The 21,093-nt window shown below is 53.2% G+C and overlaps 3 protein-coding genes across 3 annotated transcripts; 2 read left to right on the top strand and 1 right to left on the bottom strand.

Annotated features, from left to right (window-relative positions):
• Positions 1 to 735: 735 nt before the first annotated feature.
• Positions 736 to 7,371, top strand: MONBRDRAFT_30195 (uncharacterized protein; the record flags this gene model as incomplete). Its single annotated transcript, XM_001750654.1, has 20 exons — positions 736 to 797; positions 1,270 to 1,432; positions 1,566 to 1,974; positions 2,184 to 2,437; positions 2,614 to 2,874; positions 3,322 to 3,486; positions 3,896 to 3,978; positions 4,110 to 4,319; positions 4,412 to 4,523; positions 4,712 to 4,803; positions 4,905 to 5,150; positions 5,248 to 5,359; positions 5,491 to 5,582; positions 5,637 to 5,728; positions 5,854 to 6,040; positions 6,138 to 6,234; positions 6,309 to 6,415; positions 6,511 to 6,680; positions 6,772 to 6,989; positions 7,132 to 7,371. The coding sequence occupies 20 exons, from the start codon at positions 736 to 738 to the stop codon at positions 7,369 to 7,371; spliced, it is 3,372 nt and encodes a 1,123-aa protein (XP_001750706.1).
• A 560-nt stretch (positions 7,372 to 7,931) lies between these two features.
• Positions 7,932 to 10,357, bottom strand: MONBRDRAFT_30194 (uncharacterized protein; the record flags this gene model as incomplete). The annotated part of the gene is made up of 5 exons (XM_001750626.1): positions 7,932 to 9,468; positions 9,668 to 9,763; positions 9,931 to 9,988; positions 10,096 to 10,145; positions 10,242 to 10,357. The coding sequence occupies 5 exons, from the start codon at positions 10,355 to 10,357 to the stop codon at positions 7,932 to 7,934; spliced, it is 1,857 nt and encodes a 618-aa protein (XP_001750678.1).
• Positions 10,358 to 11,423: 1,066 nt separating this feature from the next.
• Positions 11,424 to 15,078, top strand: MONBRDRAFT_39255 (uncharacterized protein; the record flags this gene model as incomplete). Its single annotated transcript, XM_001750653.1, has 10 exons — positions 11,424 to 11,438; positions 11,572 to 11,673; positions 12,178 to 12,438; positions 13,624 to 13,760; positions 13,879 to 13,974; positions 14,091 to 14,226; positions 14,373 to 14,578; positions 14,646 to 14,696; positions 14,784 to 14,886; positions 14,980 to 15,078. Coding segments are annotated over 10 exons (1,206 nt in total), but the record flags the coding sequence as incomplete, so codon positions are not given.
• Between the last annotated feature and the right edge of the window lie 6,015 nt (positions 15,079 to 21,093).

The raw sequence follows: 21,093 nt of genomic DNA, 5'->3' as shown, positions 1-21,093 counted from the left end.
TGATGGCGTCTTGATGTTGGCAGCAGCAGCGCGGGACGCTCGTCATCGGTCGCCGCTTGGGGCGACTCTCTGAACTGCGGTTGGGGGTGGGGGTGAATCTCTGAAGGAGCTGGGAAAGGCAAGGGGGAAGTGGAGGAGGAGTGTCGGGACAGTTGTCTTCTCTCTGAAAAGGGGTTAGACTTGCACGCTCGTCTCTGCAAAGGTGTTGGGGAAGAGGTAGTGTTGATACGTGTGTATGGCCGCGTGTGTTTTCAGGTGTGGGGAAATTTCACTCTTGCGCCTTTGGTAGTGTATCTTATGTGTGGTGTGTGAGTGGTGTAGGTGTGAAGGTCCTGCCGCTGTTACCAAGTGTAAACATAGAGGTCAAACTCACCGCCGTCAGATTCTGAGAGAGTGTGCCCAACGCGGGTTTACCCAAGCTAACGAATCAAAGCATAAACAAGAGATTGACACTGCGGCGCTCAATCTAGCAGAGATGCCATACAAAAGCGTCGACCAATCCTGGTTGGCTTTTTGGGACAAGCACGTCACCCAAGTACGCCAGCGCCGCCCAATGACGTACGTCTCCGCGCGAAACTGGGAGACCAAGGGACTAAGAGACTAAGAGACTAAGAGACTGAGAGACTAAGAGACTGAGAGACTCGAGTCAAAACAACAAAACACCCTGACACTTTGGAAGAGGATACAACTTTGGCTCAAATGGCTACATGAACCGCCACCTAATAGTAAGCACATATGGTTATATCGCGTCGTTTTCTCAACATTTTGCTGCACCTTCTACACTACAACGACCTGGGGTACGCACACAGACACATCTCGAGCTCGATCTCGATCTCGATCTCGATCGCTGCCGGGTGATGCTGCCGATCCGGAGCACCGCTGACTGCCGTTGCTCGTCTTGGCGTGCAGTTTCGTGGTAGGGATCACCTGCACGTTGTGGCTGGCTAGTACTCGGGGTCGTGCAGCAATCTTTTTCACCGGGTTTCTAAGAAGACCCCGCCCTGACACTCCAGGCTCGGCATCATGCCAGAGTCACGAGCTTCCCAGCAGGCCACGGAACGGCGGCTTTTCTCCCCCTTCCTCCCGCTTCTGCTACTTTTGCTTTCATCCTCACTGGTCTCAGTGCGTGCGCAAACCGTCAATCAACTGACGTGAGCCAGTCGATCCAGCCCCATTCCCCGGCCCCATCCCCCAGCTCCGTCACCCGGCGCACCGGCACCCACCCAATGAATCACCCGACCTCAAATACACCTTGCCTTGTGCACGCAGGCGTGTGGATCAACAAATCGTGGATCGACATGGGGCAGCCTGCCTGGATGGCTCTCGCCCAGCATTTTACTACGCCCCCGCCAATTCCACCGCCTTGAACAACACGTGGGTCCTCTACTTTAAGGGGGGCGGCTGGTGCTACTCGTACGACAACTGCGTAGAGGTTGGTTGTGCATATCCACCCGCGTAGCCATTTTGCCAAGATTCAAGACCTTGACCTTGTCAGTGCAACCAGGAACGTGCTTCTCACGCCTCTACTTGTTTCCATCACTCTCCCCCCGCCGTGCTCCCGGTAGCGTGCTGGGACCGAGCTGGGCTCAACCGTCAACCTTTCGAGCCACTTTACCTTTACCGCCGGGCCTGAATCGGACAATGTCCTCAACAACCCTGACCTGGCCGGCGCCCATCGTGTTGTGCTCTGGTATTGCGATGGAGCCTCCTTTGCCGGTTCTGTTGAGCCCAAGGACTCGGCCCTCTTCATGCGGGGCCGCCACAACCTGGATGCTATTCTCGAGCACTTGGCTACGCATTTGGCCCTTGATCAAGCCACTGACGTCCTCCTCTCTGGCGGATCTGCCGGCGGCTTGGCCTCTTTTCTCCATGCTGACTATGTTCGTGCCGCCATCACCGACTTTGGTGCACCACTCCGCCGCTACAAAGTTGCCCCTGGCTCGGGCTTTTTCATGAACCATAGCAATGCCGAAGGTCAGCGCGTGTCAGTGCTCGTTTACTGTGCTATGGGAGGCGGTGTTTTTTTCTTCTTGTTTGTGCTCAAAAGGTGGTAGTGCTCCCGTCTCGCTCTGCCGGCCCTTTTCGTCACTTCGAGGTGTCTCACAGCGCCTTGCCTTTGTTCATTTCTTCCCGTTTGTGTGCGCTTGGCACGAAACGCTTCCTGGCCCTTTCCTTGCTTAAAGGAGTCCCGCAATACATTCAAGAAATGCAAAACGTCTTTCAGATGCAGAATTGCAGCAGCGGCGTGAACCAGGCCTGTTTGGTGGGCGAGGAGGATCCTCGCAATTGCATCTTTGCCCCGGTCACCTGGAACTACATCCAGGCCCCCATCTTCCCCCTGCAGTCGGTTCTTGACTCGTGGCAAATGTCCAACATTTACCCCATGGTCTGGTCCAGCTGCACCAAGAATCACTTTGAAGAATGCAACAGTACCCAGGTCCCCCCCCAAATCCCTTGTTTGTTTGTTTTGTTTTGTTTTTTGCTTTGAATTTCCTTGTCTGCTGCTCGTTTGCTCTGGCCCGTATGTTGGCCGGTGCGGGTCAGGAGGGCTTGCCACGCACGATACTCATCATAGTTGTAAACTCCATCTCCCGTCTACCGACGTGCATCTAGATTGATGGGCTGAACGCGTTTGCAGCTTCACTCATGAAGGCCGCGCAAACGCCGGCATTTTCAAAGCCCGGAAACGGTGGCTTCTACCACAGTTGCCTCATGCATGTGGGTGAGCAAAGCGGAGGCTGGACCCAATACCACATTAACAACGTCTCCATGGCCGATGCCTTTCGTGCCTGGTGGAACGCAGACCCTTCTGCGCCGGCCGCTCAGCACACCTACTACCAAGACACCTTTTTACAGCATGCGTCCCCTCACCAGGTAAATGACGCACCTCATCCCGCCACACACATCCCAGCCTCGCCTCTTATCCTACCCCCGGCTGCCCCTCTTGTGCGCAGACCAATCCTAGCTGCTCTTAACCACAGGGAACAGCCATCTTGGTTGCCTCTCCCGCACTGTTTGGAGTCAATTCACTTGACATGTGAATTGATACTTGCCCTCCCTCTCTCCCAATGCAGTAGTTGTGCTAATCCTCTGTATCTTTTGCCGTTTATGCCTTTCTCTTTCCCTCTTTCTCTGACCAATTCAATCCCTCTCTCCCAATTCCTTCTCTCCATCCTGCCACCATTGCTTCAGGGCCTTTTGGATCCAACAAGCATGTCATAAAGAAACTCCCCATCCTCCATCCTCTTCTTTGAAACTGAGAAAATCTCTCTCTAAATCTCTCTCTAAATCTCTCAATCTCTCTCTCCCCTCATGTGGTAGTTGTACTTTTCCTTTGTGCTTTACTTCTCTCTTTCTCAAACCGACCAATTCATTATTCTCTCTCACTTATCTCTCTCAAAATTGCATTTACCCCTCTTAAATTGCATTCATCTCAAAGCTCTCTTTTTGCTGACAAGTGGCGTCTTTTCCATTTTCCCTTCCAAGGTGAGAGAGTTACACACACACACACACACACACACACACACACACGGATGTTGTCGTGTTCGGTAGAGTCGAGTCGGTGGAAACGGCAGTCGCCTCGGATCCGGGCGCCGTGTTGGTTGAGATGGGAGGGTAGGAAGGATGGCTGGATGATGAGTGATCGTGCATGTTGGGCGGGTGCCTGCGTGCGTGTGCGTATGAGTGTGTGTGTGTGGTGTTCACGCTTTTGCTTGGACGCGATTTTGCGCAGATTTGAATCGGCACCATGGCGTCTTTGGCGACGTGGCCACGTCGAGCCTTGGTCCTGCTTTGCAGCTGGATGGCTTTGACCACCACCAACGGTAAGCTACACCTATGCAGGCTCGACGCACTCGCTCCCGCTGGCCTTGCTCGGCGTTGTGACAACCGATAGCCGATGACCAACTTTTTGCGTGACACCACCACCCCAGGCTTGCCCTTCGATCCCCCTCCTTACTGCACCACTTTCAATGACGGGTGCGTTCGAATTGATACGAAGACAGAAAGCATACATGCCCTGGCCAACGTTTGAGTGTTCCAGAGCAGCTTTACGTCAACGAGTGGCGCCTCATTCGACTCCTTTCGCCCGAACCCCCCTGTCACCACAGCTGCAATCTCTGTCAGCGTTTCGGAGAGAACGAATGGGATTGGGCGTGCACAGAGATGGCCTGCGAAACTTATGGCACTCCCCATTGCAACAAGTACACCTTCCCAAGCAACTGCACCGCCCTGGAGTGCGACAGCAAGTGCCCCTCGGGCTACGTGCTCGACGCCGACGCTTGCCCCACCTGTGATTGCGCAACCCCTTGCGCTCAAGCGTACGTCTTACTGCCCTCCCCGCCCCACCCGATCAAGCCTCAACAGCAAGCCCGCTGATGATCACTGACACCTGTTCTTGTCTTTGCTATAGATGCGCCTATGGCGAAAAGTGCAAGGAAGGCACCTGCGTTCGTGATTGCGACATGGGCTGTCTCATCGCCATCGACTGCGCTCCGTCCATGCCAGGCTGCAATGTTTCCAAGGTGTGCCCTGATGTTACAACCCTTTGCCTGGCTATACCGGCATCATTACCATGCCAGCCACTCGTGCTTGTGCTGTGCCATTCCACTTATTTCTCGCATTGCCGTGCACATATACACACATACGGTCGCTGTTCTCCGTGTTCTTCCTCGTCGGCCCCTGCTCGTTCCCCGATGCTTGCATCGCGTAGATTGTGCCCCATGATGTCTGCGGGTGTCAGACAGGCTGCCCCACCATGGAATGCGACCGTGGGGCTGGCGAGCAATGCTTTCTTGACTTTCAGTATGACATACATCCTTGTTCGACCAATCGCTTCTTTTCTCCTTGTTGACGAGCATAGCCTAACCCCGTGCGTACTTGCCCCAACATCATTATCCCACTAGCTGCGCAAAGCAACTCACCTGCCAGGACGGCCGCTGCGCGTGTCCTCGCACCAAGGACTGCCCAAGTGACTGTGTCTATGGATACGCCTCCGACGCGTACGGCTGTCCTACTTGCACATGCGCCGATCCGTGTGCCAACCATGATTGTGGTCCAAATACACTGTGCCGACCTGAACCCAAGCAATGCTTTACCACCCCTTGCCCCCAATACGCCTGTGACCCCATTGACAAATGTGTTACCATGAGGTACGCCGCCCCATGCATTCCATTTGCGGCCCCCCTCGATTCATCGTGCCCCAGCTATACTCCAATACTCGCGATCATTTGCATACCTCTGGCACAGGTGCATGACGGGGTACAAGTGCGCCCAGGGCCAGTGCATACGCGACTGCGACCTTGACTGCCCAGCCCCGCCCAAGTGTCCACAGGCCCTTGAAGAGTGCGCCGTCTCTCTGGTAGGCTCATCCGCCTGCCCTTCCGCCCCTTCTACCGTGTTTATTTTGTTTTTGTATTTTTGTGTTTGTTTTTCTTCTTCTTTTTCTTTCAGACAGCTCCGCAAGTAACGATTCTTCGTGGATGGCTGTAGATTATTCCGCGTGATGAATGTGGTTGCCAAACGGACTGCCCCGATATTGAATGCAATCTGGGCCGCGGCGCCACCTGTCACGAAGATTCACAGTACGTTTCTCTGTTGTTCTCAGCCTCTTACTTCTGTACTTGTGCTGTGTCTAGCATCTGTTATAAAATGATCAACACATTGTCATACGCGCCAGTTGTGCCCAAGGTCTCTTCTGCGAGCAAGGCCGATGCCAATGTGGCCTCTTGTGCGACGTTTTCTGTGAACACGGGCACGTCCTGGACGAGCAAGGCTGCCCAACGTGCACGTGTCTGCCGGATGATCCCTCGACACCACAAGAGCCGACCTCCACCCCTTCGGTCGAAACCACAGATGCAACCCAGGATGCCGATACCACCCAGAGCGTCGAAAGGAGCACACACGAAGGCACCGACGCCTCCAGCACGACCGTCGACTGCGGTTTTGTCTGCATGATCTATTGTGAGCATGGCAACGTCCTCGACGAGCGAGGCTGTCCCACATGCAGGTGCAAGGAAAAGCCTTGCTCCGCCACGAGCGAGTACGTCCAGCTCCGGCCGTGTTGCTCTGAGCGTGACTGCCATAGTTCTAGCTCCCCGCGCGCAAATGTAACCTTTTCTTGCCGTGGTCTCGAACAGCTGTGGACACGGTACCCAATGCCGCCAAGGCTCGTGTCAAGCCTGCCTCTGCCCGGAGATTGATTGCTTCATGCCCGAGGGTTGTGTCCCTGTTGAGGTGGGTGGTCTTCATACGTCGTCATTCTTCTTTCAGCAATTCCGATCTGACTGTCTCGGCGTGCGCTTCCTTAGGATACACTTGAGTCAACTGTCGTTATTGGAGCATGTGCTTGCCAGGGCTGTCCACGCTACCGCTGCACGACTGGAGCGCAAGTGGGTGACTTTTGCGACAATGACCGGTATGTCTGAAATGCTTTTCCCTGGCATTTCGTGTCCCATGACGATTTCTGGCATGAGTTGCATTCATCTCACATTTGCATCCACTTGAGCATAGATTCTGTGCCTCGGGCTTGGCTTGCGTGCGTGGAAACTGCGAGCAACTTCGACCAAACAACCCCACAACTTATGTGATTGGCACCATTCGCCTTCCAGTTGCTCTTGATATGACGTCAACGTTGACACGTGTGAGCCAGGAGCTTCAACGTGGCCTTCAATCTCTGCTTGGTAAAGCTGCGCTCAGCCCAAAATACAAAGCCCTGCCAACGTATTGCATTCACCGTTTGCACTTGCACTCGATGGGCGGATCTGGTTTTAGGATTTGCTGTCGAAGTCCATGTGTGGCTCGTGGAATCACCTCGAGCCCGCCGTGATGGCGATGATTCGCCCGTCGTCGCCGTGGCAAGCACAAGCACGGTGCTTCGCTACCGTGTGACAAGTATTGGTGACAATGTCGACGAGACGGCTTTGCGCACCATGCTGGAATCCTCGACACTGCAGAATGAAGTGCGGGAAAAGACAGATTTGGACCTGGAGGTAGGTGGAGACACACTCCCTGTGACCTTGATGGCCCTGAGATCAGCCACCGACGCCACCCTCATTGCAACTACTTTGTCCCGTGGTTCGACCGGTCATGGCACTTTTTTTTTTCTTTTTTTTTTTTTTAAATTACATGTAGTTTCTTGAAGTTGAGGAGAGCGGCCGCGTTACTGCCTTGGAGGAACAACCAGCGCGCGCTGTCGCTCCTGAAGATGACAAAGCGTCCAGCACATCCATGATCGTTATCGTTGGCGCCGCTTGTGGAGCTGTGGTTCTTGTTGCCCTCACAATCGCCGCCGTGGTGATGGCTCGTCGCCGCAACAGCGAGTGCGTACTATCGGCGAGGCCCCCTCCTATGCATGATGTCTGTGGATCCTGACCCTGACTGCGGTATGACTTCTGATCCTCATGTCTATTATGCACAATGCCGTTGAAGCAGGCGGGTACGGGTGGATGCACACGAGACGCAGGCCGGCATGGCGACCAATCCCGGTTTTGAGCAGCACTCGGTCCTCAGTGTTGCTGGGCTCTCAACCAATCTTGATGGCCTTGAAGCAGAGGTCCAGGCTTGAGTCGGCATGGACGTGGCTTCCAACTCACCCTACGCTTTATCGAGCTGGCATTTTGATGTTTGTCCCCATCCATACTCCCCCTTGTTCACATATTAATGACTGTGCGTGCATCTGTAAAAATTATCTTGTGTCTCCTGTGCCTCACGCTCTTGCTGCCAAATGTTTGTGATTTGTGATTCATTGCCGTGTCATGTGACCATGGCAAGAGCTCCTTCTTTGGTAAAATGATGATAATTGTGATTCGTCTTACATGATGAACAATCACGCGTGTATAACGCGTAGCCCTGGTTGCTGCGTGGGATGGCTCTTCGTGAGCTGCAAAATGGGATTGGCCGGTGCTCTGCACGGGCTGATGAGTACTGGCCACTCAGGCAGATAGATCGATCATGGGTTCATCATCGTCGCCATCGTCATCGTTGATGGGAGGAATGGGGGGCCCTGATCGTGTGGCAGGGATGATGGCGTGGCTGGCGTTTGTGGAGCTAGGGCCCTCTGCCTCATCATCTTCGAAATCGGAGTCATAAGACACCGAAGGCTGTGGCGAGCAAGCAGGGTCGCTCGATAGCGCCGTGTCATCCACGGTTGGTAAGGCCTGATAGCCTGTCTGACCGCGTAGGTTGCGCCCGATATTCTGAAATATATGGGAGACGCGCTCACCCAGCCCAGTGGAATGATGTTCGTGGTGTGCGGCCGCATGGGTGGCGTGTGCTAGCGCGTCGAGATCATCCGGGTCGATCCCTGCTGAGTCCTCATCACCAAACATGGACGGGTCAAACGCTGGCAAGGTGCGTGCCTCAAAAGCACGAAAAAACGCTGACGGAGCATGATCCGGGTATGCCGTTGTCGGGCCATGAGGTCCATGCCTGATGGGAGGGCCAGGCACTGTGGATGTGAGGTGGGGTTGAGACAGCTGAAGGCGCCACGTTGGTGTGGTTGTTGGGGTACGGATAGTGGGACGCTGGGTGGCCAATGTGGAGCGTGCGAGTCGTTCTCGGGACTGTGAGGTCGGCACGGAGCCAGGTGCAGCGGGACAGTCCCTGTATGCCGTGTGGCGAAGGACGGACGGGGCGTAGCCTGAGCGGGAGATGGGCGCACGACCCGAGGCAATGGGCAGCCGTGCGTCTGGAGGTCCCCGCATCATGGGGCCCGATGGATTTCGAGTAGGTTGAGAAGCGTGATTTGAGAAAGCCGGTGATCGTGTGGTAGCTGGCGAAATGGCAGGCTGATGTGCACGGCGACCTTCGTTTTCGATGATGCGGGTGAGAAGCTGCGCCTCTTCTTGATAGCTGATGGCGTCTCGTGCACCTTGACGAAACTGCAGCTCGCGATCGGAGACAATGCCACGGCGACGGGGGTCGTGGATGTAGGCTGGGGGCAACAAGGGAGGCGGGATGGTGGCGTAGATAGCGGGGTCGGCAGGTCTGGCTTGGAGGGGGCCCTTGAGGCGGGAAGCAAGGGCATAGGAAGGAGGTCGGCAGAGGAGAAGGAAGCTTGGGGATTGATAGGGCGGGGGTTTACGCTTTCGATCACGGCGCAGCCGCAGCTGGAGGGCTTCGAGAACATCTTCTCTGGGAATTCCCGCTTGTTCGCGGAGGGTGGCCAGGAAAAGCTCTTCGCTGGTGGCATACCAGCGCGTGAGGCAGAGCCAGCCGTATTGGAGAAGGCACAATGCGCCGCTGCCAGGCAGGAGCCAGAAAGACCAGGAAAGGGAAACCGAAGCAGACGTTGCCGTGGTCCAGCTGGAAGAGGAGTTGGTAAGGGAAATGTACTGGCCAACGTTTTGCTGCACGGCGTGATGAAACTGAAGCCACGTGACAATGGCCACGGCTATTGCAAGAAGGGTAGACAGGTGGGAAAGGTGTTGCCACCGAGAGACGCGCAGCGAGTCATATTTGGCCCGATGCCTACAAGCGTCGAGCGCCGTTCAGTGACGTTTTGGCCCAGATGGTGAATCCAAGGAACAAATGAAAAGGTGAGAAAGTGAGCGTGGACGGGCAGAAGAATGATCACTGGTGCCTCTGAAGCAGTCGGACGCGTGGTCAAACTGGAATCATTGAGCAGACAAGAAAAAAAAAAGAGGTGGCTGGTGTTGTCAAAACGTACCCGGCCTGAAACTGAGCGATTAACGTCGTGGCCACACAAAGGCCAAGACAAGCGGCTGCAACTTGCGAAAAGGCGCAGTGCGATTTACATTGCCCGCTACATGATGGCGTCCCAAGGGGGGGTGGGGGGGTGAAGGTGCGAAGTTGGGAATCAGAGGGGTTTGGAGTTGGCCTGTATCGTTCAGGACCCTGCTTTGTTTGAAACAAGCGCCAAACCGCCGAGATCAAAACATCGCAATCAGGTGTGTAGGGCCGGGATCTTACGGTGAGCAAGAGGTGGCAACACTGCCAGATCCCGTGGCGTCGTTGGACTGGCAGCCATCTGTGGGTGGCAAACAAGATCGTAAATGGGTGAATGAAATTGACCAAGACGCGAGGCGCTGAGCTCAATCAGGGCCGAAGAGGGCTGTGCGCGAGGGGGCAACGTACAGACAATGCCAATGGCCAATGTTTGCACCGTTGTACCCTTGTTATTCGTCCTGATGATTTGGGACACGCCTGAGTGAAGAAGAGCGAGGGTAGGCGAAATCCACAAGGGCCTCAGATGGACAGGCTATGCGCACAGTTTTACGTACGCGGTGATGACGGTCCAAAACGCAGTCAGGAAAGCAATGGCGGCAATGATGAGGGCCAGAACGCCAGCAAAGCGCAGGGCGATAGGGTTGGCGTGCTGGCGGGCCACTCTTCGCATCCAGCGACCCAGCCGTGCGGCCCACGTTGCCATTCTCTGGATGCCGATGAATGGATGGGCGGACGGACGAACGGAACGGACGGATATACTGATGCGCGGGCGGTTGGATGGATGAATGAACGGATGAATAGACGATTGGGTATCGCAGAGACACAAGTCCGCACGCCCAAGGACTAGAGGGCTTGCTGCCACAAAGCTCGCCTAAACCACCCTTTCCATCGCCGTGCTGCTCAGCAGATCAGCATCGTACCACCCGACAAGCTCACGCAGACCAAACGACGACCACGAAAATGGAAGAGCCGAAATCAAGAGCAAGAGAAGAAGACGAAGCGGAAAATGGCAAGAGCGCAAAGGGCAGCGAGCTGAGCGCCGACCACAAAGTCGCCGCCGAAACAAGTCGTAACAATTTTATTACATGTAACATGTAAAAAAAAAAATTAAAACACGTTTCCTTTATTTTTTTTTTTTTATTTTTTTTTATGATGTGTATGGCAAGCTCTTTTAACACTCTAGATTGCCTTGAAGCAACGTGTTCACAAGAAAAGCATTATTTTAACAACATCATGTTAAGCAAAAAGTTCACAGCAAAGAAGCAAACAAAGAATCATCGCAAAGAGAGAAGCAAAGCTACAAAGAGAAGCAAAGAAGCAAAGAAGCAAAGCAAAGCAAGCAAAGAGAAGGTAAAGCAAAGCAGAAAAGCAAAGCAAAGCAAAAGCTACAGTCTTCAAACAAAAAAAAAAAAAAACCTCACACACACTTGAGTGTACATGTCGTGTAAGGCTGTTCTGTTCTCTTAAATTGCTGTGTATAGCTCTCTCTACAACAACAATAGCCTTACCTCAAAGAGTGCTTTTTTTTTTTTTTTTTTTTTTCATTTTCTTTTTCCAATCTTCAACGGTCACATTGAGAGCAGAGGGCGGTGGAGACAAGTGGATTTGGAGCCTGGCTGCTTGCTTGTACCAAGGCACTACCTGATCGGACTGGGTCTGCGTGTACAAGACACCAGTTTGTGCTGATCGTTCTCCTCTTTCGGTCGATTGCGCTCGCATGAGCCCGCAATCAGACCATGGCGGTCACCAACGTAAGGGCTTTGATCTGGCTCGACCGTTTTTTGTTTTTTAGGGTTGTGTCTGCTCCTTTCTGGTTCTCGCCTGTCTTCGCACCCCTGACTTTGTTGATGAACGTGTGCTCATACTGCTCGTTTCTGGAAATAGGTGTATCTGCAGGTCGTGGATGAACGCCCCGAGCGAGCCGTGGTCAGCACAGCACAGCACAACGCCGAGAACTATGAGGAGCTCCTCGACCACCTCAAGCTGGTTGGCGTCGCAACCTTGACACACCACATCCCCTGCTTGACAGACAGTATCGATCCGCCCCTCGACGGTTCTCCTCACATTGACGTTCGACCATCCACTCGCGCTGCGTGTGTAGACCATTGACCCATCTGACAGTGAATTTACTTTGGAACTGCCCAATGGTGAACCCCTCACTGCTGCCCACTGGCGTAAGTTGTTCATCTCTCAGCTTGGAACCCAGCCATCGTACTAACCGCCATCACAACCCATTCCTGGCCCCCACCTCTTTGTGATGCCGGACTGGCTATTCTCACGCATCGCCAACGTGCCCGCAGCCGACCTGAGTGCGGGCCACATCAACGCAGTGCACATTGTCCCCGCTTCACAGCCTGGTTTGCGGCGGGTTCGTCTCCTGCATTCTTTGTCGGCTCTCTGCAAACACCCCAGGTCCATCTGCAATGTCATTCTTGCCACAGACTCATGCACACTTTCATGGTCTCGCTCGGCTCTTCCCTCCTCCAATAGCCGACCCGCTCGACTCAAGTCGAGCACGCCCCGCACCCACATGCCGTCACGCAGTCTGGCAACTATGAGTACTTTGAGTCTCAAGGTGGATCGCCCATCGGTGAGCTAACCTGTCCAGCTGCGCAGACCGACGACAGCTTCAGTCTCAATCTCATTGCACGCCCCATCACCCGTCATCTAGCCTTTGCCATTGCCGAATTTGTGGACAACAGCCTGATGGCCACTCGTCACAGCAAGGACAGGCATATCATCGTCCGCTTGGTTGGTTTACACCCCCACGCTTCATTATCCTTCCCGTGTGCTTTGCTACTTGTCAAGACAATGTCTTTGTTGTTTCTTGTCTGTCCCCCAAGATGCTCCGACTCGTTGCTTCGGCCACTTGTTTATTTTGCATGTGATTCAACCTAGGTTGAACAAAACGATCGCGCACATTTAATTATTGCCGATAATGGCTATGGCATGGTCGAAAAGTCTCTCCGTGACTGGGCCATCCATGGCTTCACCCTCAGCGAGCGCATAGGGTCCGTCAAGTATCCCATCCACCACTCGTCCACGATTAAGCTATATTTCTGCACACACTGCACATACGCGCGCTCACCTCTATATTTGATGGACGTGTACGCTTGTTTGTGGAAACCTGCCCCGGTGCAGCAAGGATATCCGTCCAGACAACCCCAATCACCCCATGCACCGCTACCTGAACAGCTTCATCAGCTTCTTCGGTGCTGGCTCAAAACAAGGCGGCTTTTTTCTTGGCAAATCGTTGCGTGTAAGCTTTGCGCCTGTTTCCTTGACCAAGCAGACTGCTCGCATTGCATCGAAAAGTCCGGATATCCTTGACCAATCCACCATGCTGGCTACGAATGCGGAGTAGATGATCACCAAGGCAGCCAACTCTGAAGATGTGCTAGAACTGGCAATGGAGAGTGATGAAATGCACACTCGTGCCAGAAAAGGCGATGCCGTGCGTGCCAGCCATCTCGCCTTGACTGAGTTGATCGCCACGCTTATTCAACACCCTGTTCTCGCTGCCTTGCGGTAGGCATACGTGAGCCAAATGCTCGCTCGCAAACCGGGAAACCTGGAACCACATCACAAGCTGTATGAAGATTTTATTGCACAAGAGACTTCACTGTCAAGTTTCACGCTCGCCGTCATTGAGGTATGGTGCTCTCCTATTCAACAAGATTGCTGCTTTGCCAGGAGACAACAGGCCTTGCTCCACCACTTGGGCAATTGACCTCGCATGTACATCCTCTTCCTCCTCTTCCTCTCCGCTCTCCTCTCTCTCTCTCTCTCTCTCTCTCTCTCTCTCTCTCTCTCTCTCTCTCTCTCTCTCTCTCTCTCTCTCTCTCTCTCTCTCTCTCTCTCTCTCTCTCTCTCTCTTTCTCTTTCTCTCTCTCTTTCTTTTTCCTCTCTCTATTTCTTTCTTCCTTTGTACCACAGGACGTGCGCCCAGCCCACCTGGAATTCTTGCGCGCTTACATGCCTGTGAGCCGATCTTTGGCGTACATTTACCACTACTATCTCCACGGCTTTTTTGGAAACGTGGAGGACCACGAGCTATCCGAGGAAGAAAAGGCGTGGGTAACGCTTCATTTCCCCTGGACACACCTCGCCTGAGCCCGCCGTCTTGGCCACTCATCCATGGTACCTTTGTTCGATTGATGATTCTTTCTCCCAAACCCCTTGGTCTGCCAGTATTGTGGTCAAACTTCGGTACCAGGTGAAGATTGATGGAGAACTGGTTGGCGACATTGACCTGGCCGACCTGAGCGAGCCCGACGTTGAAACTTGGTTTGACCTGACCCGGGATGCACCTGCATGGACACATGTTCACCCCAAACTTTCAGGCGGGAAACCTCACTAATCGTTTTTTGTTCGTTTGTTTGATTTTTGGTTTTGCCGTGCAGTGTCTTGCGCTCTGCTCAGCGCTTTTTTAACTTTAAAATCGAAGTCCCTGCCAATGGAACGGCGCCATTACGCGTAGTTCAGGGCCAGCTGCGCTACCATCCCTTTGTGCAAGATCACGAAACCCTGCCCAACCGCGTAAGTGAATGCCCATGATTTTCGAATCAGTCTTCATGTGATTTTTGTTTTGTTGTGTTTTTTTGTTTCTTGCACACTTCGGTCCTCCTGTCCCAGCGACTCTTCGAGCGTCTGATAAAGATTACGCCGCGCGCACGGTTCAATAGTCAAAGCTAATGCTGGCCGCTCCCAAGTCAATGAAGACCAACAACGGCGACGACAACATGGATGTGGACGATGCGGAGGATTTGGACGAGCATGAGGTCAACGAAGCTGATGAGTCGCCTGTGGTGGATGCCGATGATGGGACACTGCGACCCATTTTTGTCATTTACTGGAATGGCCGTCTCATTGGCAACGCCACTGTTTCCTCGTACGTGAACTCACCGTCATACCCCTTTGCGCATGCAGTGCCCTTCCTCTCATCTTCCACTGAATAGGCTTAATTTTTGCTCAATCTTGAATCGCGAGTACAAGCCCAATACGGCATCGTAGGTCCATGCTGGCTACCAAACACTCAATGGCCCCTTCTAAAATCACGCGCGCTCTTCACTTGCGACGCAAATTGTCCAATGCAGATCGTTTGCCGCGGAAGTCTTCCATCGACAGACGGGCACGCTGTGGTTTGGCACGCCATGGACCGTCACGACCAACAAGCTCACGCTATTACAGAATGCTCGCGTCAGTCTTCTGAGTGGCACGGAAATTGCACACCCGTTTTTAAGGAGCACAAAAGCACGCCCTCACCCACCCTTTTTGACTTTGCATATGCAGGAGCAACTGAACAGTGACGAATGCACGTTTGGTGTCTTCACTCAGGAGGGGGACCTGGTGAAAAGCGCCGGCCGTAACATTTCGCGAACCTACCTTCAGGTTCGTCAGCCCAATGCGTTGCATTTTGGTGCTTTGCTTTGTTGGTTGGTTTGTTTTTCCTGCTTTCAAAAACTCTGTCCACTTACTCGTGATCCTAACGACGGCAGTGGTTGGAGGAATGCCACCGAGACTTGGACAAGGAAATCCAATATCAAAATGCGCAAGAAACCGAGGTCATCAATGAGCAAATGTACACCATCTTCAGCAAGGCCCGACTGGGCAGAACGACGTTGAAAAAGAAAACGCTTGTGAAGGTTTGTCCCCTTTAGCGCACCATGTTGTTCGCGCCTTCAAACTTTACCTCTGCGACCAATCTCACATCATGTATCCAATGGATCATGTCTTAATCGACTTTGTTGGTGCATTCTTGCCATTGACAGTGGAAGAGCAAGCGCGCCTGGCATTGTGGCGTGGTCCTAGGAATATATGTGCAGGGCAACTACAAGGGACAATCTGCAGAGGTTGTTCACACGGCGGGCATGCGGTCCTTCGTTCGGTGTCGCCAAGAGCCAGCCGAAGTGCTTGGTGACATGATCGACGTGCCCATGCGCGACTTTTCCGGCTGGCGACGGGTATGCCAAGCTCTCTAATCCAAGCTGCCGCCTGCTGTTGGCCAAGCAGTGATCACAAGAGCATGCTTCTGCTCTTCACTCAGCGATACTGACAAATCTCATATCTTTGCTTTGCTTTGGTCAGGCGAGCATTTTGGAACGTGACGAGTTCGACAAGCTCCTTCAAACAGAGCGAAAGCGCCTGCCGCAGTCGGTCCGTGCTTGCTTGTACACCATGGTTGTTCATTTCAGCGCTGCATCACAAAGCTGACCTTCGGGCGTGAATAGATGGAACTGTTGTGGCCCAAGAAAGGAGAATACGAAGGATCGTGTCTCAGTCTTGATCGTGTTGACAAGTTTACTGCTGGTTCACATATTGGTATGAGCTGCCTTGCTCGGCATGGAGAGCGACATTTGCGCGCTGCCTTCGCTGATATCTGCTCTGGACCATGCACAATCTATTCATTTTGCACTGGGATTGCCCGCCCTTGCGCCCCGGAAAAAAATGTTTGCAGGGCCCATTGACGTCAATGTCTTGTCAAGCTCTGGAAAGCCAGTCAGCTCAGACGTGTACAAGCGGATTTTCGTGCGTCTTATCTTGGAACACAAGGGCCCCGATGAGGAAGAGTTTACGCAAGCCGGCGATCCGTACGACGCCAAAGAGGTCAAGTACCGCTATTTCAATGCCTTCCACTTTAAGCGAGCCGGGCTGTGGCGTATGACATTTCAAGTGATTCATCGGACACAGCCCACGCAATCCTTCTTTGATGTCCCGCCCGTTGTCGTGACGTTTGAGCTCACCCCAGCCGCCATGCAAGAGGTCAAAGCCGAGGTACGACCGTAGGACCATTGACGTGACCACAACTTCCACTACCACTGCCTACATGTGCCCAAACGTTTGTCAGATAGCTCATGTATCGCCGTGCAACGATATTTGGCCGATAGTTGAACGAGCCTAGCGACGGACAGCTTGAGCTAAGCTCGCAGGCTACAGTAAAGGTAGCGCTAAAGTTTTACGACGAATTTGAAAACATCTGCCAGCATCGCTTGGACAACATCAACCTATCCAGCGAGCTGCTGTCTATCAACGACTCGCAGGCCAAGCGCATTCGGACGTTCCCGTATGGTTATGACATGACTTGTGATGTGCACCCAATTCGCGAGGCTCTGGAAGGCACGGGCCCCTGGCAGGGCAGCATTTACGTCAGTGCCGTCTTGTTTGAGCGATGCTCCAAGTTCATGTGCAGACCTTGAATTTGCCGCACGAATCCACACATCAGGGGTCGTTGCGACATCCCGTCCCATGGCCTCACTGTCAATGCAACTGTTTTGGGTGATGTAGGTCACAGTGGATGACAAATTCCAAGACACGGTGGCCTTCACGCTGATTCCTGGGGCCCCAGCTAGCCTCGAGTTGATGTCGCCCCGCGTGGTCGATGGGGTTGTCACCATGGAAAACTACAAAGTTGGTCCCCTTATGATACCAATGCATAAGCTCGATCGCAAAGTACTTGTCTTACCCCAATGCATCGTATGCATTTGATCCATATAGCCTTTTCCTCTCCTCGAGATGCGTGTGCTCGATGCCTTTGGTCTGATCACACGACCCAAAGCGGTTTGTCAAAGAGTCGTTCGCGTGTGCCTGTTGGAAGTAACGGCAGCAAGGATTGAGGCTCACATTCGTGACCGATTGCATAGGGCAAGACATGGCGTCTGTTGGCCACAGTCAACTTGAATGGCAAAACATTGTCCAAAATCTACTCTGTGACACCGGTGCGCACCGAATTGTTGTCAAACTTTGAACATGTACCCATCTGCCTGCCCGATGTCCTGTGTATTGCAGAATTGACCACCCTACATGCACTGGCACAGGAGGGCACGCTGGTGCCAACTGAGGCGCCACCGCTTAACGTGTCAAGCTCTAAGCACGGCGCGCAAGAAGCCGTGCTCTCAGTGCAGCTTCTGGCCGATTCCTTCACGGGCGCGTCCGAGAAAGATGCCCGCCGACACATAGTCCCAAATGTACGTTAATTGCCGCATTAAGATGCGGTGGTACTGGCACGACTTGATGATAATTCTGCCAAGCGAGTATCACCTTCAATTGCTTATGCGTATCTTTTCAAACCCTCGAATACAGGTGGAAGCCTCAGTACTGTCTTTACAAATTCAACCCAGCAGCGAACGACTTGGCAAGGTTCAACTGGAAGTTGACGGCGAGCGCTTCGAGACGGCCGAAAAGAAAGGTATGACGATGATGGGTCAGGGCAGCTGTTGTGCTAGTTGACCAAACCTAGGTCAGCCTCTCAAGTGCCCCCATTTTGACGGCCACCGTAGCGAGCTTTTCTATCACGCGACCGGCTGGGCTGAAAATCGACACTGCCTCTTTTTCCATGCTGGCCGAGGTATGGGAATTGTTTTGCTTTATCCGCCATAAGACCTGCAGTGTGCAATTGCCCAAGCAACGGTTACGTGGACTTGATCTCGCCGGATGCTTTTCGTGGGTTATTCTCAATTGTAGAATGGCAAACAACTTGTTGCATCGGACAAGTTTATGCATCGGATTGAAAGTTGGGTCGATGGTGCACGCAAGTACTACAAGGTTCGGTTGCACCGCATATCTTTGCCGTGCTTTTTCATGATTTGAATGTCGATCATCAGCAGCCCTGCGGACCACGCAAGCCCGCACATTTCTCTCATAAACCGCCCCTGTGTTTTAACTGATATAGCACGGTCGGCTGCCGCCCATTGAAGTTCCTAAGCTGGTCGGGCAGCCCAGCACGTATCGATTGCGGCTTCCTGTGGCTGCCAAGGGCTCTGACTTTTTTGTCTTGACTCTGGTGGTACATGCTGAACCCCGAGAGCCCCACGAGCTTCAGGCATGTTTCCCTGTTGGGTGTCATTGCCCCGGCATATTCGCGGCTGTTGTTGGCCGAGTCGCAGTTGTTTGGCTCTCACATGTTTCCTGTGATCGTACAGGTGACGCTGCGACAAGAAAAGTACGCCCGCAACACGATGGCGACTGAAGATCAGGGCATGGAGCTTCGAGTTATGGACAGGCACGGCAACGTTATACCCCCGGCCAAGTGGATGACTGAGACCGTCCGAATCTCGTCGCGCTCCAGGCTTGACACTGATCAAATGATTCAGGTTGGATGTGTGAATCGGACTGTGAACCTTGCACGGTGAGGTGCCTTGTCACTCATTCGAGCCTTCGCCCAGACGCTCTCCCAAGATGAGACTTTCATTTTGCTGTACAATTTCAAGGTCACCTGCGCACCCGAAACCTTCAAAGTACGCTTTTCTGTTTTTGCCAGGCCTGATCAAAGTACATCGATATGCACGGGGTGCACGCAGCAAAGCTCTTTGCTCACGATGGAGCTGACCGAGTTCTTCGTGTCCATGAATTTAGTACATTCTCAACCACCTGCTATCCTGCTTGACTTTGTACTGGCGCAGGTTGATGTCGTGCTGGGCAGCGTTTGCCAAGCAAGCGTTACTTTGGTCGCATTGCCTGGCCAGCCGCACCGCCTGCTGTTTCCTGAATTCGAGGGCAAGGTCTGTTGAAATTTGGCTGAACAAGCCATGCCGGCAATTGCTTTTGGGCGCAATGCAGTTTTGCACATTTCAGCAGTTTCATCACGTACGAGCGCGCACGCGCGCGCGGTGGCTTCCTTGCTAGGGTGGCGAGACGAGCTGGGACCATCTCGTGCCAATGATTTACGGTCAACCCTTGGATCGTGACTATGAAATCAACATTGTTGATCAGGATTTTGAGCTCTGTGCTGACGAATGTGAGCCCAGCTCCCGCTTGTTTGCCACAAACCTGAGCACTGGCATATGTTTGATGACCTGCTGTGCTTTTTGTGCCTTTATTTGCGAGTCTAGATTTGCGAGGCTACAAGCTTGTGGCCACACTGCTTAACGCCAATCCGGTATGGCCACACATTTCATCTTGCAATTCTGGCCCGTCCAACCGTCTTTCAAACCTCATCTGATCGCGGCACTTTTGGACTGGACGTATAATTCGCTCTGAGTAGCCGCGCCTTCAAATCAAATCATCCATTTCCGTCGAGCTCAATGGACCTTCGCTCAAGCTGCCAAGTTTTATTGTTCAAGGCGATGCTGGCACGGCAGATTTGCAGTTCAAGCTGGCGCCCAAGGTGCGTTTTAAGTCACAATCCCTTTCTTGCCTTGATGCATCAAGAATGCTGCCTCAAGCGGAGACAAAATATTGCCGATTTGGATGGCTCTCTCATGGCTCGTGTGTGGCTACTTTTAGGATGCAACCCAACCACATGTGATATTAAATCCTCCACTCCATTTGTTGGTCTCTTACGACCCATTGCGTGTGTCAGCTCTTTGGGTATGTCTGTGCAAAGCATCAAATTACTTGATAGTGATCTCCCGCACTCATTTGAAAAAAATTTGTGCTGTTCTTCGGTTGGCTCTCAACAGATCATGCCAACACCGGAGCCCGTTCAGGTAAGATAAGAATGAAAATAATGATTAAAAAAAGAGGTTTTCGATTGAGTGACCCCAAGCACCCCGATCACCTGGACCGCGTATTCTCATCTGATTCTGACGTCTCAGAGCACGGGTGACATTGCCCGTGTGCCAGCCGGCAGCCATGTGCCCCCCCTCTACCTGGCGCTGATTGGGCATGACCAGGCTGAACCCATCGATGCCAGTCAATGGTTGGCCCGCGGCTACGGGCGCCTTAGCGTCACGCTTCACCACGCAGTGACGAAAGAAAAGGTGACGCTTCTACTCACGTCGCACTGCTCACGATGTATGCACACATTTTTCCCTACTGATCGACATCTGATGCTCGTTCCGATCTGACAGGTCGACATGGTCTTGGAGCCTGAGGGCAAAGTCCTTAAAGTCACAACGGATAAGATTTTCAAGCTGGCCGGTGCTGTTCGTGTCTTTGCGCTGGCCCAACGGTAAATCAGGCCCCGCCGCTGGCGTACGGCGCAAGACACACTTGTTGATTATTCTGGCCTGTCTAAATCTTTCTGCTGGGCGCGTTCATCAACAGAGCTAATCCAAAGCGAGAGTATTCGGCCGCTTGCTCCCTTGTTGTTTCTGCGGACGCCCCTAATGCCCTGGTTGCCTCAAAAACGCAAGAAATCTGTACGTGGCATTGGCACCTTTTGACTGTTTCCGGTGGATGCCAGTGATGTCCAGCATCTCGATCCGGCGCCTCTCACCGCATCATTGCACGGTTAGCTGTCTGCAATGTGGAAGGCAAAAATCGGCTACTCGAAGACCTTCAGCTGGAGGTCAAGGTTGGATCATGTTCAGCAGATGCGTGCTTTCTCGATCTTTTTGCACTAAACAGATGCACTCAAGGCTGAATGACTGTGGTGTGAGTACAGGATCGATTTGGCAATCTATGCGAGCTAAGCGGTGCGCTCCAGTTGGATGTACGGCGGCGTGGCGCAGACCCTGCCTGCAGAGT

The sequence above is a fragment of the Monosiga brevicollis genome, genomic scaffold, assembly GCF_000002865.3.
Source record: "Monosiga brevicollis MX1 MONBRscaffold_45 genomic scaffold, whole genome shotgun sequence".
NCBI lineage: Eukaryota > Choanoflagellata > Craspedida > Salpingoecidae > Monosiga > Monosiga brevicollis.
Note: the sequence above shows the minus strand (reverse complement) of the source record. Positions and strands in the feature narration are given on the sequence as shown.